The sequence below is a fragment of the Salmo salar genome, chromosome 06 (assembly GCF_965601325.2).
Source record: "Salmo salar chromosome 06, fSalSal1, whole genome shotgun sequence".
Taxonomy (NCBI): domain Eukaryota; kingdom Metazoa; phylum Chordata; class Actinopteri; order Salmoniformes; family Salmonidae; genus Salmo; species Salmo salar.
The window spans coordinates 73919284-73939941 of NC_138296.1; the positions used below are offsets into that span (position 1 = coordinate 73919284).

The following is a 20658-nucleotide window of genomic DNA, read 5'->3' on the forward strand; positions in this document are numbered from 1 at the left end:
CCCACAGTGCACTGCCCACCACACCCTGGCCCTGCCTTGCTCTCTGCTCCTCTCTCTCTCATTGGTAGTGTCCCCACTTTCCTCCCCTCTCACCCCTCCGCCCCTGGCCCCCCTCCCCTGCATTCCTCTGTTATTCTCTCTCTCCTCTGTTCAAGAAACTACAGTCAGGAGAGAGAGAGAGGAATGTGAGCTCCATTCCTGGAGTGCTTTTCTTCTTTTTGATGTTTTTGTCTCTCGTTTTTGGGAGAGATGGCGGAAGGCATAGTGGGAGAGATGGCGGAGCGCGGTCTCAAACTCAGAGGTAGGACTCTCAACCAGGTGACATAGAACCAGGTAGACACAGGTCAGTGACACACAGGTGTAGTTTTACTGTAGATAGACAACCTGTGACATGGAGCTGTCATTCACTCTGTCTGTGGCTGGGCACTTCAGGATAGTTGGATAGATAGGGTTAGGTGGTTTAGTGAATCTGTGTCTTAGGTGGATTACACACCTGGGTCATAACAGTACAGGGCCATACGGACCATGCTAAGCCATGCCTGTATGCTACATCTCAGCTTTGTTCTGAACTGCATAGAACTTTAGAGTGTTTACGAAAGTGTGACGCAGCTGCTGCTGCAGAGATCTCAACGCAGCAGGAAGGTGATTGCTTCTCACCTGTTCATTCTGTGTGTGTGTGTGTTCTCTTGCCTTTACATAAGGGGATTCAGCATATTCAATAGTATAGTGTGACAATGCATAGTTTCACTCCATGGACCTTTTGTGTGCATTGAACTTTACTTTGCGTAGCCAGGGCAATATATATCTCCATCCCAACTTTGTTTTAACTTCCGTAGTCTGCACCTCTGATTTCATATTGTGGTTAGACATGATGATTTGATCCTTCTTCATAATTGCTTGCCTTGCAACCTTTATTTTGACTATATGGGAAATGTATACAGTTGAAGTCGGAAGTTTACATACACTTAGGTTGGAGTCATTAAAATGTGTTTTTCAACCACTCCACAAATTTCTTGTTAACAAATTATAGTTTTGGCAAGTCGGTTAGGACATTTTCCAACAATTGTTTACAGACAGATTATTTCACTTATAATTCACTGTATCACAATTCCAGTGGGTCAGAAGTTTACATACACTAAGTTGACTGTGCCTTTAAACAGCTTGGAAAATTCCAGAAAATGATGTCATGGCTTTAGAAGCTTCTGATAGGCTAATTGACATAATTTGAGTCTATTGGAGGTGTACCTGTGGATGTATTTCAAGGCCTACCTTCAAACTCAGTGCCTCTTTGCTTGACATTGTGGGAAAATCAAAAGGAAATCAGCCAAGACCTTAGATACAAAATTGAAGACCTCACAAGTCTGGTTCATCCTTGGGAGCAATTTCCAAACGCCTGAAGGTACCACGTTCATCTGTTCAAACAATAGTACGCAAGTATAAACACCATGGGACTACGCAGCCGTCATACTGCTCAGGAAGGAGATGCGTTCTGTCTCCTAGAGATGAACGTACTTTGGTGCGAAAAGTGCAAATCAATCCCAGAACAAGAGCAAAGGACCTTGTGAAGATGCTGGAGGAAACAGATACAAAAGTATCTATATCCACAGTAAAACGAGTCCTATATCAACATAAGCTGAAAGGCCGCTCAGCAAGGAAGAAGCCACTGCTCCAAAACCGCCATAAAAAAGCCAGACTACGGTTTGCAACTGCACATGGGGACAAAGATAGTACTTTTTGGAGAAATGTCCTCTGGTCTGATGAAACAAAAATAGAACTGTTTGGCCATAATGACCATCGTTATGCTTGGAGGAAAAGGAGGAGGCTTGCAAGCCGAAGAACACCATCCCAACCGTGAAGCACAGGGGTAGCAGCATCATGTTGTGGGGGTGCTTTGCTGCAGGAGGGACTGGTGCACTTCACAAAATAGATGACATCATGAGGTAAGAAAATTATGTGGATATATTGAAGCAACATCTCAAGACATCAGTCAGGAAGTTAAAGCTTGGTCGCAAATGGGTCTTCCAAATGGACAATGACCACAAACATACTTCCAAAGTTGTGGCAAAATGGCTTAAGGACAACATAGTCAAGGTATTGGAGTGGCCATCACAAAGCCCTGACCTCAATCCCATAGAAATTGTGGGCAGAACTGAAAAGTGTGTGCCGAGCAAGGAGGCCTACAAACCTGACTCAGTTATACCAGCTCTGTCAGGAGGAATGCCCCAAAATTCACCCAACTTATGGTGGGAACCTTGTGGAAGGCTACCCGAAACATTTGACCCAAGTTAAACAATTTAAAGGCAATGCTACCAAATACTAATTGAGTGTATGTAAACTTCTGACCCACTGGGAATGTGATGAAAGAAGTAAAAGCTGAAATAAATAATTCTCTCTGCTATTATTCTGACATTTCACATTCTTAAAACAAAGTGGTGATCCTAACTGACCTAAGCAAGGGAATTTTACTAGGATTAAATGTCAGGAATTGTGAAAAACTGAGTTTAAACAGTACAAAAAAAAAAAAATCCATGAAATTAAATGAAATGTATGCATTCACTACTGTAAGTCGCTCTGGATAAGAGCGTCTGCTAAATGACTAAAATGTAAAATGTAAATGTATTTGGCTAAGGTGTATGTAAACTTCCGACTTCAACTGTATTTTTAACACAGCCAGTTGTTTCTTCTGTGGTTTTGAGATGGTATACTTTCAGCAGCCAGAGAGTTAATTATTCTGCTGTGTGTGTGTCAGGAGAAACCTTCTCACCTGTAAATTACACCATACCTACCTACCTCATCTACACACACCGGTGTGTTTATGAAAAGGACTAAGTGGGGATATCGGTTAATCTTCCCGGACACAAGAAGTGTTTTCCCTACAAATTCCCCAATCCCGGCAGCGGAGCATCAACAGCTCTGGGTCGGGCAAGCTTGGGCAAGTGTCTGGTTGGCGGGGGTGGAATGCGTGGGAAATGATGGGAATGCTATGCATTCCACACGTCCCGCAAAGTCAAAATATAACACCGTTGAGCTGTGAACAAGGGGGCAAGGGGTGCGTGTGTGGATGATGTATTGAGGCATGGATTGAAAAGTCAGTGCCAAGTTCATCATCATTTTTCCATGCAAACAATGATTCATAGTTAGTTAAACAATAACATCTTATATGCAGATGCAGTGTGCGTGTGCGAGCGTTGTTTGTGCTTGTCTGCGTCTGCGTTGTATGTGTGTGTTGGGCATACATTGGGCATACCACCCATTGAGCCCTCTGTAAGGGTCAGTTGTACACAGGTCAGGTCAGGGCAGGGGTGGAGCTAGACTGACGGATAGATGTCCTAACAGCTGTGTTGTTTTTACAACTTTACAAGGTGAAGTTTACCCGGGAGGGACGGTACCTTTTATGACTTAGTCTTCTGTTAGAAAGGGTTTCTCTTCACGGCTTAGACACAAGGGACTGGTTTAGTGCCCAATGACAAAGACCTGGGAAAAGCATACAATTTACACTGAACTGTACTGAAAGCCTTAAATGGTTAAAATGGCACTCAACCTCATACAAAAAGTTACCTACACTGTTTAGTCTATTGGCTAGTGCTGTCAAACAATTAAAACATTTAATCAAGTTAATCGCAAGATTTGCTGTGATTAATCGCAAATTCAGAATTTGCTCAAATTGAGCTATAATTTTAAGATTTTTATACAAAAAGCATTACAAGAATATTTGCCGTCTTGATTTTGCCCAAAGTAACGATAAGCAAAATCTGTTAAATTGATAAAGCACACGTTCTTTAACCTCAATGTCAACTTGTTTTGACCTCGTATTGCTGTTTTTAGTTTTATAGATGATGGATTTCGGAATGTTTTCAGTGTATTTTGAATACCTTTGAACACTAAAATTACAAAAAGTTAACTTGAGTTAACTGATTAGCTCTGACAGCCCTACTGTTGACAAATTTGAGGTTGATGGAATTCCCTCTGGTCTAAAACAGTCCTGGCTGTGCTTAACCTACAATGAGATAAAGAAGGAATCATCAGAAATGATGTCCTCTCTGTTTCCCCTGGTCCCAGGGCTCCGTGTGTTGATGTGAGTGTTGCTGCCATGGAAACTATGTCCTATTTGGTTGTAGGTCTCTGTATTATAGCCCTTGTTACGCTCCTCTTCACCATGTCTTGAATTTTACGTTTACATTTTAGTCATTTAGCAGACACTCTTAACCAGAGCAACTTACAGGAGCAATAAGGGTTAACTGCCTTGCTCAAGGGGACATTGATAGATTTTTCACTTAGTCGGCTCGGGGATTCAAACCAGCGACCTTTCAGTTACGCTCTTAACCGAAAAGGACCAGAGAAAGAGTGACTGGACGTCTGTTTTGGTTTGGGTTGCATGGTCACACACCTTCATGAACGATTCGATACGCATCTAGATAAGTGCGAGCGAGAGAGTGAGAGTGAGAGAAGACCGTCCCCAGTCCCCACCTCTCTGTGTGTGTGTTCCCTGCAGTGCTTTGGGTCATTAGCTATCAGATCAGTGAGCTGTAAGAGGAGTCCTGTGGGACTTGTCTTCCTGATGTAATCACTACTTCCTGTTTCACTGGCAGGCAGATGGGAAGAAGGCCTTTCCTCTCAGAGCGGATGGCCGTGTGTGTGTTCTTACCATCTGTCTGGTTTCACTGGTTTAGTGTCCGATTGTATACTAGTGTGTGTATATGTTAGAGGGAGTGTGTGTAATATAATGACTGATGTGTACTCCAAAGGGAGTGTTTGTTTAATACACACATTTTTACATTTTTTTACATTTTAGTCATTTAGCAGACGCTCTTATCCAGAGCGACTTACAAATTGGTGCATTCACCTATAATATCCAGTGGAACAACCACTTTACAATAGTGCATCTAAATCTTTTAAGGGGGGGGTTAGAAGGATTACTTTATCCTATCCCAGGTATTCCTTGAAGAGGTGGGGTTTCAGGTGTCTCCGGAAGGTGGTGATTGACTCCGCTGTCCTGGCGTCGTGAGGGAGCTTGTTCCACCATTGGGGTGCCAGAGCAGCGAACAGTTTTGACTGGGCTGAGCGGGAACTGTGCTTCCTCAGAGGTAGGGAGGCGAGCAGGCCAGAGGTGGATGAACGGAGTGCCCTTGTTTGGGTGTAGGGCCTGATCAGAGCCTGAAGGTATGGAGGTGCCGTTCCCCTCACAGCTCCGTAGGCAAGCACCATGGTCTTGTAGCGGATGCGAGCTTCGACTGGAAGCCAGTGGAGAGAGCGGAGGAGCGGGGTGACGTGAGAGAACTTGGGAAGGTTGAACACCAGACGGGCTGCGGCGTTCTGGATGAGTTGTAGGGGTTTAATGGCACAGGCAGGGAGCCCAGCCAACAGCGAGTTGCAATAATCCAGACACACTGCTCAGCTGCCCCACATCCGTTCAATAACACCTATATAGCTCGTTTCTAGGTGGACAGGTTTGGGCTGTGGCGGTCATTACATTTTGTCAGACGGTTATTGTCATGCAGAAGAACAGTTATCTGGCTATGCTCCCTGCCATAGGCTGTACGCTAGTTCATTTAGCTGACAAGATATGCTTATAAGTCCCTTGATATTATATGATTTTATAGTAAGAAGAATATAATTGAACTTTATCTGAATAAAATAGAAAGGATATTTTGGCAATGTTGAACGTGAAAGGGATAATTTGAAGCAGGTCCTATATGCTAGATTTAGAGTTATTTGGCAACTTTAGTTGTGAATGAAACAAACCTTAGAATGTCTTAGAAATCAAAACATATAAGGGCTGCATGGAGCGACTATCTGCTATTGATTTGAGAAAGAAGCAGAAAAGGCTTGTTCTATTCCTGGTCTCAGGCTGCACAGCTCTTCTCTCATCAACTGATTTTCACCCATCAGACTATTCTCAATTTAATCTGGTCTTTACTAATATATAAAATGTGTTTTGATTTAGAATGGTCCATTGTCAAATGGGCAGGAACAAGGGCAGGGGAAAAAGACATGTAGGTAGGCTATGTATTGTATAACGGCACAATCATTATTTTAATTCCCTTATTTTTCCGGGCTTGGGCTCTTATATAGGCCTATGTATAAGGGTGTTTTGAAATAATAGTCACCTTAGAAAGCACTGTCCATTTCATTGTGTTAGGCTTTGAAACAACATCCACCACTACATGTTTTACACTGTTTAAAACAGCCGGTGATTATCATGCAAATAACTGCCGGTCCCATGGTAATTTACCACTAAAATAAACACATTTAGCATCTCCTAGCTTCCATGCATAGCCTACAAGCCACTGTATCGGACATTCAGAACAGCTACATTTGAAAAAGTCAAATAAATCCATTTAAAATAGCCTACACCATCAATTAACAATCAATCCATTATTTATTTTATACAGGTCTATGAAACATGATATAAAGAAAATGTAGCCTATTTCAGAAGAACTAGGCTACATATGTTACCACCTCAGTCATCGGCTTCATCGTACGTACATATCCCAACCAGAAGCCATGGATTACAGGCAAGGTCCGCATCAAACTAAAGCCTAGAGCTGCCGCTTTCAAGGAGCGGGACACTAATCCGGACGCCTATAAGAAACCCCAATATGCCCTCAGATGAACCGTCAAACAAGCAAAGTGTCAATACAGAATTAAGATTGAATCCTACTACACCGGCTCTGACGTTCGTCGGATGTGGCAGGGCTTGAAAACTATTATGGACTGCAAAGGGAAACCCAGATGCGAGCCGCCCAGTGACGCGAGCCGCCCAGTGACGCGAGCCGCCCAGTGACGCGAGCCGCCCAGTGACGCGAGCCTACCAGACGAGCTAAATGCCTTTTATGCTCGCTTCGAGGCAAGCAACACTGAAGCATGCACAAGAGCACCAGCTGTTCTGGATTACTGTGTGATAATGCTCTCGGTTGCCGATGTGAGTAAGACCTTTAAACAGGTCAACATTGACAGACGCTGGGCCAGATGGGTTACAAGGACGTGTACTCAAAGCATGCGCGGACCAACTGGCAAGTGTCTTCACTGACATTTTCAACCTCTCCCTGACTGAGTCTGTAATACCTACATGTTTCAAGCAGACCACCATAGTCCCTGTGCCCAAGGAAGTGAAGGTAACCTGCCTAAATGATTACCGCCCTGTAGCACTCACGTCGGTAGCCATGAAGTGCTTTGAAAGGCTGTTCATGGCTCACATCAACAGCATCCTCTTGGATATCCTAGACCCACTCCAATTCGCATACCGCCCCAACAGATCCACAGATGACGCAATCTCAATCGCACTCCACATTTGCCCTTTCCCACCTGGACAAAAGGAATGCCTATGTGAGAATGCTGTTCATTGACTACAACTCAGTGTTCAACACCATAGTGCCCACAAAGCTCATCACTAAGCTAAGGACCTTGGGACTAAACACCTACCTCTGTAACTGGATCCTGGATTTCCTGACGGGCCGCCCCCAGGTGGTGAGGGTAGGCAACAACTTGTCTGCCATGCTGATCCTCAACAGTGGGGCCCTCAGTGGTGTGTACTTAGTCCCCTCCTGTACTCCCTGTTGAGAAAGAAGCAGAAAAAGCTTGAGCTCTGTTCCTTGCCTCAGACTGCACACACTCTTCTCTCATCAAGTGATTTTCACCCATCAGACTATTCTCAATTTAATCGTGTCTTTACTATTACATAAAATGTTTTTTGATTTAGAATCGTCCATTATCAAATGAACAGGAACAAGGGAATGGGAGAAAAGACATGTCATCTGTATGCACTCGAATAGCTTTCCGCCAGTTCGATTTTCAATCATGCAGGGTAGTCTACTCCGGTTATTTCACTCCATGCATCAGCCACTGTCTGAGGAGCATGCAGCCTCTCTCTGCGCTCTCTCGACACGTGATATTCCGCCCAAACTCTGTATGCCATGGGCTCCCCAACCCTGTTCCTGCAGCTTCCCAGTTCTTAATTTGGGAAACCAATTGAAATCCGTTCTGGAACAGCAATAGTAACATATTTTCACAACAAAACATATTTAATTAAACTGTTGACAGCCCCTGTCTCTGCGCGCTCGAGAAAGGAATGAAGGAGACATGGGAGGAGATGGACACGCCCAGTGGTGATATATTCTGTAGCTAAAGGTAATGTGTCAGCCTATTAATTATGAAAATATAAAACCTGCACTATTACTAGGCTATTCAAAATCAAATTCACTAATTGTAGTCTAACTGTAAGCTGCCTTGCACAATCAATGAATCAACAGCATCGTCTAGGGCTATATGTTCTGTCCCAAACTCTTGGATATACATTATGGAGTATAGCGTAAGGTAACCAGACCATCTAGTGTGCATAATAATACAGTCCACACTCAACTGCGATCACTATAATTTGTTTAATTTTGGAGTATAGGCTAGACCAATTATCTACCAAAGACGTCTTAAATCAGTTTTGTTGTGTTTTTCTGCCTTGCGTAATATGTGGTAGGCTATGTATTGTATAACGGCACAATCATTATTTTAATTCCCTTATTTTTCAGGGCTTGGGCTCTTATATAGGCCTATGTATAAGGGTGTTTTGAAATAATAGTCACCTTAGAAAGCGCTGTCCATTTCATTGTGTTAGGCTTTGAAACAACATCCACCACTACATGTTTTACACTGTTTCAACCTGTTGTTGAACTTCTTTCTTCAAATTGATCAATCACAGTGAGGTGAGTTTTAAGAGCACGATACTGTTTTGATGATAAGTGTTTGATGTGATTTTCCATTGCATTTACGTAGAGTGGTTAAGAGGGACAACAGAGCCCTGAGTACCAGACCATTAGGACCTGATGGTAGTTAGCGAGTTGGGTATTACCAACACATGTCCAGAGTGCATAAGAGGAGATTACCGTGACTCAACGGTCATGTGGAATTTTACTGCGGTCAGGACATTTTGTCAGCCGGTGATTGTCATGCAAATAACTGCCGGTCTCACGGTAATTTAACATTAACATAAACACATTTAGCATCTCCTGGCATCCACGCATAGCCTACAAGCCACTGTATCGGACATTCAGAACAGCTACATTTGAAAAAGTCAAATAAATCAATTTAATATAGCCTACACCATCACAATCGATCCATAATATATTTTATACAGGTCTATGAAACATGATATTATGAAAATGTAGCCTATTTCTTCTTATGTTACCACCTCAGTCATCAGCTTCATTGTACATACATATCCCAACCAGAAGCCATGGATTACAGGCACCGTCCACATCGAGCTAAAGGCTAGAGCTGCCACTTTCAAGGAGCGGGACACTAATCCGGACGCCTATAAGAAGCCCCGCTATGCCCTCAGGAGAACCATCAAACAAGCAAAGCGTCAATACAGGATTAAGATTGAATCCTACTACACCGGCTCTGACGCTCGTCGGATGTGGCAGGGCTTGAAAACTATTACGGACTACAAAGGGAAACCCAGACGCGAGCTGCCCATTGACGCGGACCTACCAGACGAGCTAAATGCCTTTTATGCTCGCTTCTAGGCAAGCAACACTGAAGCATGCACAAGAGCACCAGCTGTTCTGGATGACTGTGTCGCTCTCGGGAGCCGATGTGAGCAAGACATTTTAAACCGGTAAACATTCACAAAGTCACGGGGCCAGATGGATTACAAGGACGTGTACTCAAAGCATGCGCGGACCAACTGGCAAGTGTCTTCACTGACATTTTCTACCTCTCCCTGACTGAGTCTGTAATACCTACATGTTTCAAGCAGACCACCATAGTCCTTGTGCCCAAGGAAGCGAAGGTAACCTGCCTAAATGATTATCGCCCTGTAGCACTCACGTCGGTAGCCATGAAGTACTTTGAAAGGCTGTTCTTGGCTCACATCAACAGCATCCTCTTGGATACCCTAGACCCACTCCAATTCGCATACCGCCCCAACAGATCCACAGATGACGCAATCTCAATCGCTCTTCACACTGGCCTTTCCCACCTGGACAAAAGGAACACCTATGTGAGAATGCTGTTTATTGACTACAACTCAGCGTTCAACACCATAGTGCCCACAAAGCTCATCACTAAGCTAAGGACCCTGGGACTAAACACCTCCCTCTGCAACTGGATCCTGGACTTACTGACGGGCCGCCCCCAGGTGGTAAGGGTAGGCAACAACTTGTCTGCCACACTGATCCTCAACAGTGGGGCTCCTCAGAGGTGTGTACATCTCCTGTGCTCTCTGTTCACCCAGGACTGTGTGGCCAAACATGACTCCAACACCATCATTAAGTTTGCTGACGACACAACTGTGGTAGGCCTGATCACCGACAGTGATGAGACAGCCTATAGGGAGGAGGTCAGAGAACTGGCAGTGTGGTGTCAGGACAACAACCTCTCCCTCATTGTGAGCAAGACAAAGGAGCTGATCGTGGACTACGGGGCTGTTGTGGAGCTGGTCAAGAGTTTCAAGTTCCTTGGTGTCCACATCACCAACGATATATCATGGTCCAAACACACCAAGACAGTCGTGAAGAGGGCACGGCAAAACCTTTCCCCCCTCAGGAGACTGAAAAGATTTGGCATGGGTTCCCAGATCCTGGTATGGCAACTGCTCGGCATCTGACCGTAAGGCGCTACAGAGGGTAGTGCGTACGGCCCAGTGCATCACTGGGGCCAAGCTTCCTGCAATCCAGGACCTATATAATAGGCGGTGTCATAGGAAAACCCATAAAATTGTCAGAGACTCCAGTCACCCAAGTCATAGACTGTTTTCTCTGCTACCGCATGGCAAGCGGTACCAGAGAGCCAAGTCTAGGACCAAAAGGCTCCTTAACATCTTCAACCCCCAAGCCATAAGACTGCTGAACAATTAATCAAATGGCCACCGGACTTTTACATTGACCCCCCCCCCCCATTTGATTTGTACACTGCTGCTACTCGCTGTTTACTGTCTATGCATAGTCACTTCACCCCTACCTACATGTACAAATTACCTCAACTAACCTGTACCCCCGCACACTGACTCGGTACCGGTACCCCCTGTATATAGCCTCGTTATTGTTATGTTATTGTGTTACTTTTTATTATATTTTTTTACTTTAGTTTATTTGGTAAATATTTTCTTAACTCTTCTTTAACTGCACTGTTGGTAAGGGCTTGTAAGTAAGCATTTCACATTAAGGTCCACACTTGTTGTATTCGGCGCATGTGACAAAGTTTTTGATTTGATTTGATTTTTTTGTTAGCACATACCTGAATAAAATAGAAAGTATATTTACCCCAAACGATTTCTGAGGGAATGCGCACTGTGTTGCGCGGTTAACAGGTCCTCCTATATGCTTCATTTAGAGTAATGTAACTTTAGTTGTGATACAAACGTTGGGCTATATGTTTTGATTTGTAATACATTCTAGGGCTGCATGATGTGACTAATGCTGATTTGCTCTGCTCTATTTCTTGCGCAGGCTTCACACACTTCATCAGTCTCTCATTCACAATTTGACAAGCACTTGATAATATTCTCACCCATCAGACTATTCTTAATGTAATCTGTTCTTTACATATAGCCTACTAATATACTGTATGTGTGGAACTATTTTTGATTTAGAATGGTCCACAAAAAAACATAATTGGTAGCCTGCACTGGTATAGCAAATGGAGGTTATGTGCGGTTACGTTTTTAATATGCAAGCATAGGCGGCTCATTCATAAGGCTAGGGGAAGCTTTCCCTAAAGTAAATAGAATTAAATTGCCAAAATGATCTAGCCTAATTAGCCTACTCCTGTCTATACAGAAATAAATGAAATAATAAAAAATAAGCTACTAAAGCATGATTTGGCCACAGAGGATCATTAGCTTCTTAAAAAAGTTGTGGATTGTTTTAAATGGCATTGCCTACAGTCGGAAGGAAAGGCAGCGTGCTAAATTTGGGTAGATTATTGTTGAGTTGCGACTGTCTGTGAAAAGTACAAGCCAGGTATATATCGCAATATTTGAAAATACAATCACGGGAAAACATTAGAAAGCAAATGCTTATTGCTATAAAGATAAGACAATGAAAACACTAATCTGTCTTTTTGTTATCAAAGTGTTCAATTGATCTTATTGGCACCAGCAGAGAGCATCGACAATATCCCCGGTGAGTGCGCACTGTGCCCATAATCACTATTTATTATTGTTAGGTCAGTGCTACTTCAACGCTTTTTTGCGGACAGTAATTTCCTCCGCCAGTTTAGATGGATGTCATGTTCTTTGTATATCCTCTTCTTATAGTCCTATTATATGGATAACATTGTTTTTATTGATCTGTTTTACAGTGTCAGCGGAGTAGGCTACCCTGTCATTTGTCCTCTTAAAAAAGGATTCTGCTAATGTCTCCAGTCATATAAAGTGTAATGTTCCAGGGGTCCTAGGCCTATAGGCTACATTTGGTTATTTGGCCACTTTAGTTGTAATACAAACCTCATCAAAACATACAGGCTATGGGCTAGGCTACATGATGTGTGCGGCTATGTTTGAAAAAGTCGCAAAAAAAGGCGTGCTGTTTCTTGCCTTAGACTGCACACGCTGGGCATCATTCACAAATGATAATACATAATTCTCAAGTGATAATATTGTCACCCATCAGACTATTCTCAATGTAATCTTGTCTTTAATGTGTGAAATTAGTTTTGATTTGGAATGGACCATTATCATCCAGCTGTCGAAACAGGGGCAGTGGAAAAAAATACATGTCATCTGTATGCACTTAAATAGAGAATGAAGGACGCTTTTACTGTGGTTTATGTTCATGCCAGCCAAGTAGGCTATACTCCTGTTGTAAAGAGAAGCAATGTGCTTAATATTAGGAAAGTTGAGAAATAAATATAGTAGGCCTAGTTGATAGAAAGCTGATGGGATCCTCCTCTTTTTAATAGAGGCCATCAAAACGTGTGTTTTCTCATGCAGTTGCATAGCCTATAGAAATGTTGCGCAACATGAGCTCAATGGCTCTTATGAAGCATTTGATTTGATTTGCATTGATGTTAGTGATTAGAGGGACAATAGGGCACCGAGTACCAGGCCATTAGCGACTGGCAGTTAGCAAGTTTGGTAGGCTACTTCTGACCATCACCGGCCTTAGAGCGCAGTTTTGGAGAAGCCTAGTTACCGTGACTAAACGGCCACGTAGAATTTGACTGTGGTTATACGGTCACCGCAACAGCTCTAGGACAGACAGAATATCACTGACAGACAATAAGCATGTACATGTAGCTGCAAATAAAATACACACTTGACTAAATGAGGGATATTAAATTATATTGAAAGCAGGTGCTTCCACACAGGTGCCCATTATTTTGGCTACCAGGCTAGAAGAAGAGATCTCAGTGACTTTGAGAGGAGTCTCAAAGGATCATAGGGGGTTTAAAGTGTGTGTGTCGCAGTCACCAGATGTCAGTCCAATTGAACACTTATGGGAGATTCTGGATTGGCACCTGAGACAGTGTTTTCCACCACCATCAACAAAACACCAAATTATGGAATTTCTTGTGGAAGAATGGTGTTGCATCAGTGGAGCAGTGGCTTCTTTGTTGCTGAGCGGCCTTTCAGGTTATGTCGATATAGGACTTGTTTTACTGTGGACTGCGTACTATTGTTTGTACAGATGAACTTGGTACCTTCAGGCGTTTGGAAATTGCTCCCAAGGATGAACCTGGTCTTGGCTGATTTCTTTAGATTTTCACATGATGTCAAGCAAAGAAGCACTGAGTTTGAAGATAGGCCTTGAAATACATCCACAGGTACACCTCCAATTGACTCAAATGACATCATTTTCTGGAATTTTCCAAGCTGTTTAAAGGCACAGCCAACTTAGTGTCTGTAAACTTCTGACCCCCTGGAATTGTGATACAGTGAATTATAAGTGAAAGAATCTGTCTGTAAACAATTGTTGGAAAAATTCCTTGTCATGCACAAAGTAGATGTCCTAACCAACTTGCCAAAACAAAGACATTTGTGGAGTGGTTGAAAAACGAGTTTTACTGACTCCAACCTAAGTGTATGTAAACTTCTGACTTCAACTATATATATATATATATATATATATACACACATTTTTTATATATATTCTTTTACACATTTTAACCCCTTTTTTGGGTAGGCACAAAACTACCTTCATACTTTTAGACTGGTACCGGTTACCTTCAGACGAGTCCTGTGACACTTGTGGGAGTCGTAGAGCAGTACGGAGAACACCACCATCGTGATTGTGAGAATCTGCCCTTTCCACAGTGGGGTCACATTAGTTTGTAGTCCAAACGGTTTGGACGCTACAAACAGGAGTTGGAACATTGATAATACTGACTTCAGACAAGTCCCCTGACACTCGTGGGGGGTCATAGAGCAAAACCGAGCCCCTGTCTCCTCTAGCTTAAACTGACCGATTTGTATGTTACTTAGATTGATGCACCGGTACGTCAATCGACTCTTGGGGGTTAAAAACCTGCTGTATGTAAAATATTGTGTGATATAGCTTGCAAAATAAATAAAGGTGACTCTGTCCTCTCATCCTCCCCCTAGCCCCTGTCCTCTCACACTCTCACTCTTCCCCTAGCCCCTGTCCTCTCACCCTCTCACCCTTCCCCTAGCCCCTGTCCTCTCACACTCTCATCCTCCCCCTAGCCCCTGTCCTCTCACCCTCTCACCCTTCCCCTAGCCCCTGTCCTCTCACCCTCCCCCTAGCCCCTGTCCTCTCACCCTCTCACCCTTCCCCTAGCCCCTGTCCTCTCATCCTCCCCCTAGCCCCTGTCCTCTCACCCTCCCCCTAGCCCCTGTCCTCTCACCCTTCCCCTAGCCCCTGTCCTCTCACCCTCTCACCCTTCCCCTAGCCCCTGTCATCTCATCCTCTCACCCTCCCCCTATCCCCTGTCCTCTCATCCTCCCCCTAGCCCCTGTCCTCTCACCCTTCCCCTAGTCCCTGTCCTCTCACCCTTCCCCTAGCCCCTGTCATCTCACCCTCTCACCCTTCCCCTAGCCCCTGTCATCTCACCCTCTCACCCTTCCCCTAGCCCCTGTCATCTCACCCTCTCACCCTTCCCCTTTCCCCTGTCCTCTCACCCTCTCATCCTCCCCCTAGCCCCTGTCCTCTCACCCTTCCCCTGTCCCCTCACCCTCTCACCCTTCCCCTAGTCCCTGTCCTCTCACCCTTCCCCTAGCCCCTGTCATCTCACCCTCTCATCCTTCCCCTAGCCCCTGTCATCTCACCCTTCCCCTTTCCCCCTGTCCTCTTACCCTCTCATCCTCCCCCTAGCCCCTGTCCTCTCACCCTGCCCCTGTCCCCTCACCCTCTCACCCTTCCCCTAGCCCCTGTCCCCTCACCCTCTCATCCTCCCCAGCCCCTGTCCTCTCATCCCCCCCCTAGCCCCTGTCCTCTCATCCTCCCCCTAGCCCCTATCCTACCACCCTCTCATCCTCCCTCTAGCCCCTGTCCTCTCACCCTTCCCCTAGCCCCTGTCCTCTCATCCTCTCACCCATCTCACCCTTCCCCTAGCCCTTGTCACCTCCCTGGGGCACATTCCTGTCTTTATACCCCTGCTCTGTGAGTCAACGGTGCTCACACACAGTCCACACATCTTGAACAAAGGAGTCGCCGACCCTTCGGGCTGGTGATCATAACCTTTGACCTCTGGTATTCTCCTCCTCCCCCCAAATACATGGATGTGGTTTAACACCCAAAATACATGGATGTGTCTGGGGGGGGGGGGTTAATGTAAGGTGATTTTACACACACACACACACACACACACACACACACACACACACACACACACACACACACACACACACACACACACGCACTAGGAGTAGGTGGTACACAGAAGCTGAGTTGAATGAATTCCTCTGACAGACAGCCTGTGGTGGTCATTATTGCGACACGACTGACAGCTCAATCAGGGGCTAATATTGAAAAATAACTTTCAGCTGACTGACAGGTCATAGGTCAATATGGGATAGAACCAACTTAACTGACAGATCAGGGATGCGGACTACGACAGTAGTGGGCGTATTTTAGCTGAGCGCCACTGTGATTGACAGTTGAGAGACCCCTGAGGGTGTAGGGATGGAACTATAGGATCAAGGACAGGACATAATATAGTCATAAAACACGTAAAATTACCTGACCTACTGCTTCTACAACTACACAATGAGACCTTAGTAGAAAACCTGGCAGGCAGTTAGCTTAGTGGTTAGAGCGTTGGGCCAGTAAATGAAAGGTTGCTGGATTGAATCCCTGTACTGACAAGGTAAAAATTTGTCGTCTGCCCCTGTTCCCCGGGCGCCGAAGATGTTGATTATAGCAGCCCCCCGCACCTCTCTGAATCAGAGAAGACAGAAGACACATTTCAGTTGAATACATTCAGTTTCCCCTTCTACACAATAAGGCCTTATTAGAACCGGACCTACTGCCTTCTACACAATGAGGCCTTATTAGAATCGGACCTACTGCCTTCTACACAATAAGGCCTTATTAGAACCGGACCTACTGCCTTCTACACAATGAGGCCTTATTAGAATCGGACCTACTGCCTTCTACACAATAAGGCCTTATTAGAACCGGACCTACTGCCTTCTACACAATAAGGCCTTATTAGAACCGGACCTACTGCCTTCTACACAATAAGGCCTTATTAGAACCGGACCTACTGCCTTCTACACAATGAGGCCTTATTAGAACCGGACCTACTGCCTTCTACACAATAAGGCCTTATTAGAACCAGACCTACTGCCTTCTACACAATGAGGCCTTATTAGAACCGGACCTACTGCCTTCTACACAATAAGGCCTTATTAGAACCGGACCTACTGCCTTCTACACAATAAGGCCTTATTAGAACCGGACCTACTGCCTTCTACACAATGAGGCCTTATTAGAACCGGACCTACTGCCTTCTACACAATGAGGCCTTATTAGAACCGGACCTACTGCCTTCTACACAATAAGGCCTTATTAGAACCGGACCTACTGCCTTCTACACAATAAGGCCTTATTAGAACCGGACCTTCTGCCTTCTACACAATGAGGCCTTATTAGAACCGGACCTACTGCCTTCTACACAATAAGGCCTTATTAGAACCGGACCTTCTGCCTTCTACACAATGAGGCCTTATTAGAACCGGACCTACTGCCTTCTACACAATGAGGCCTTATTAGAACCGGACCTACTGCCTTCTACACAATGAGGCCTTATTAGAACCGGACCTACTGCCTTCTACACAATGAGGCCTTATTAGAACCGGACCTACTGCCTTCTACACAATGAGGCCTTATTAGAAAACCTGACCTACTGCCTTCTACACAATGAGGCCTTATTAGAACCGGACCTACTGCCTTCTACACAATGAGGCCTTATTAGAAAACCTGACCTACTGCCTTCTACACAATGAGGCCTTATTAGAACCGGACCTACTGCCTTCTACACAATGAGGCCTTATTAGAAAACCTGACCTACTGCCTTCTACACAATGAGGCCTTATTAGAACCGGACCTACTGCCTTCTACACAATGAGACCTTATTAGAAAACCTGACCTACTGCCTTCTACACAATGAGACCTTATTAGAAAACCTGACCTACTGCCTTCTACACAATGAGGCCTTATTAGAACCGGACCTACTGCCTTCTACACAATGAGGCCTTATTAGAACCGGACCTACTGCCTTCTACACAATGAGGCCTTATTAGAACCGGACCTACTGCCTTCTACACAATGAGGCCTTATTAGAACCGGACCTACTGCCTTCTACACAATGAGACCTTATTAGAAAACCTGCTGGAGAGAACAGAAGACGAGAGGAGGGGAGGAAAGAAGGAATAGAATGTGAAATATCTGTTCTGATGTACTGAGTCACTTGGGAGTGATTACAAATAGTTGATGTGTGAGTGTGTAACTTCATGTAGCTTCAGCTTTTTCCTCTGCAGAGGTGAATGCAGACTGTGTGTGTATATGTGTGTCTGCGTGACTGATTGCGTGAGTGTTTTTCGGAGTTCTGACGTTACAGTCTCACCTTTCTGGATCTCTGTCTCTCCAGACTGACATGTTGTTTTGTTCCCAACCTTTTAGTAGGTTACATGGTCATTATCTTTACATCAATCCTCTATCCAGCTCCTAGTGGTCTCGTCTCTGGCACAAATAGTGCAGCAATCACCTCAGAATGGGACTTTTAGTCTGGTTTGAAAGACCTGCATGTACACCTAATAACATGTCAGGGAGTGTAGTCTCAGAGTCGGGCTTCTCAAATGGAGACACAATTGATCTGCATCTGCTCTCTGCTGACTGATGTTGCTGACCTGTCTGTCCTGTTCTCCTGTTGAAATAGTGACCGGTCCAGCATGATGTTTTGTTCGTGTTGGAACTAAAAACAAGGTCAGTTTCTCACCGTGTCTCTTTTTCTCTCCTCTCTTTCACAGATGAGCATGATGCAGTACAGAAGAAAACCTTCACCAAATGGATAAATGCACAGTTCTCCAAGGTAATGCCAAAGTTTGGTGGGCTATATCTGAGCCTCTTCACACAAAGGTTGCTTAGTTAAACCCTACAATAATTTAAATTCAACCCACCAATAATTGTAATTAAACTCACCAATCATTTTAATTAAACTCACCAATAATTTAAATTCAACCCACCAATAATTGTAATTAAACTCACCAATAATTTAAATTATACCCACCACTCATTTTTGTTAAATCCACCAGCACCAGCTAAGAAAATATTGTTCTGGAAAACTCCAGCACTGATGTTGAACTGAGCTCGGAGTTTGAAGACGGGTTGAAGGAAGTAGTGTGAGCAGGTTATTTCTGTCCAAACAGACTGTTTTGTTTGACTGTTTCAGACTAATAACTTCCCCTTTGAACACTAACCCTGACCTTCTCTTCACAGGCCCAGGAAAATAACAGATTCACTGCAGGAAAGAATAGATAGCCTAGCGGAGCACTGAGAGGACGTTAGCATGGCTGTCTCCCCTATTACAGTGTATACAGGGAAAATGCTTCAACGCTAACTCGATTTAGCTATTGTCTTCTTGATAAATTAATTGGTCTTCACTTGAGTCAGGTTAATCTTCTCTGTGTTAATCAGAAACATGCTAATGTAACATTGATGCTTCCGTCCCTCTCCTCGCCCCAACCTGGGCTCAAACCAGGGACCCTCTGTCTCCCACAAAGCATTGTTACCTATCGCTCCACAAAAGCCTTGGCCCTTGTAGAGCAAGAGTAACAACTGCTTCAAGGTTTCAGAGCAAGTGACGTCACCGATTGAAACGCTACTAGCACGTAGAGCTAACTAGCTAGCCACACCGTTTACATTAACGCGCTCCAACGCGCTAATGCTAGTCTGATAATGGACCTTGTGTGTGTGGTCTTGTTTGAGCTATGTCCCCTCACTCCCACAGGGTAGTTAACAGAAATATTCTAAACATGCTTATACAATTTCATTAATGGGTTTTCCATAAATACATCTATGGACTTTTTTTCTTCTTCAGTCGCTCTCATTTCTTTCTATTTCTCCTCTCTCTCTCTCTCTCCCCCTTCTCTCTCTCTTTTTCTCTCTCTCTCTCTCCATCTTTATTATCCCTCTCCTCTCCTCCGTTAGCTCTGTGTGTTTCTCTCCTCTCCTCTGTTAGCTCTGTGTGTTTCTCTCCTCCGTTAGCTCTGTGTGTTTCTCTCCTCTGTTAGCTCTGTGTGTTTCTCTCCTCTGTTAGCTCTGTGTGTTTCTCTCCTCTCCTCCGTTAGCTCTGTGTGTTTCTCTCCTCTCCTCCGTTAGCTCTGTGTGTTTCTCTCCTCTCCTCCGTTAGCTCTGTGTGTTTCTCTCCTCTTCTCTGTTAGCTCTGTGTGTTTCTCTCCTCTCCTCTGTTAGCTCTGTGTGTTTCTCTCCTCTGTTAGCTCTGTGTGTTTCTCTCCTCTGTTAGCTCTGTGTGTTTCTCTCCTCTGTTAGCTCTGTGTGTTTCTCTCCTCTGTTAGCTCTGTGTGTTTCTCTCCTCTGTTAGCTCTGTGTGTTTCTCTCCTCTCCTCTGTGTTTGTTAGCTCTGTGTGTTTCTCTCCTCTGTTAGCTCTGTGTGTTTCTCTCCTCTGTTAGCTCTTTGTGTTTCTCTCCTCTCCTCTGTTAGCTCTGTGTGTTTCTCTCCTCTCCTCTGTTAGCTCTGTGTGTTTCTCTCCTCTCCTCCGTTAGCTCTGTGTGTTTCTCTCCTCTGTTAGCTCTGTGTGTTTCTCTCCTCTGTTAGCTCTGTGTGTTTCTCTCCTCTCCTCTGTGTTTGTTAGCTCTGTGTGTTTCTCTCCTCTGTTAGCTCTGTGTGTTTCTCTCCTCTGTTAGCTCTTTGTGTTTCTCTCCTCTCCTCTGTTAGCTCTGTGTGTTTCTCTCCTCTTCTCTGTTAGCTCTGTGTGTTTCTCTGTTAGCTCTGTGTGTTTCTCTCCTCTCCCCTGTTAGCTCTGTGTGTTTCTCCCCTCTGTTAGCTCTGTGTGTTTCTCTCCTCTGTTAGCTCTGTGTGTTTCTCCCCTCTGTTAGCTCTGTGTTTCTCTCCTCTGTTAGCTCTGTGTGTTTCTCTCCTCTCCTCTGTTAGCTCTGTGTGTTTCTCTCCTCTCCTCTGTTAGCTCTGTGTGTTTCTCTCCTCTGTTAGCTCTGTGTGTTTCTCTCCTCTCCTCTGTTAGCT

The 20658-nt window shown here is 44.6% G+C and overlaps 1 protein-coding gene across 7 annotated transcripts in view; it reads left to right on the forward strand.

Moving 5' to 3' along the window:
* Positions 1 to 20658, forward strand: part of utrn (utrophin) — a 306152-nt gene that overhangs the window by 27398 nt on the left and 258096 nt on the right. For 6 of the 7 annotated variants that reach the window (XM_082976950.1, XM_082976949.1, XM_082976955.1 and 3 more), the window contains one exon: positions 18425 to 18486. In XM_082976950.1, coding sequence (XP_082833076.1) covers positions 18425 to 18486 — 62 coding nt within the window. Of the gene's footprint in view, positions 1 to 166; positions 302 to 18424; positions 18487 to 20658 lie in introns of those variants that run through there. The other variant, XM_082976953.1, reaches the window with a different exon arrangement.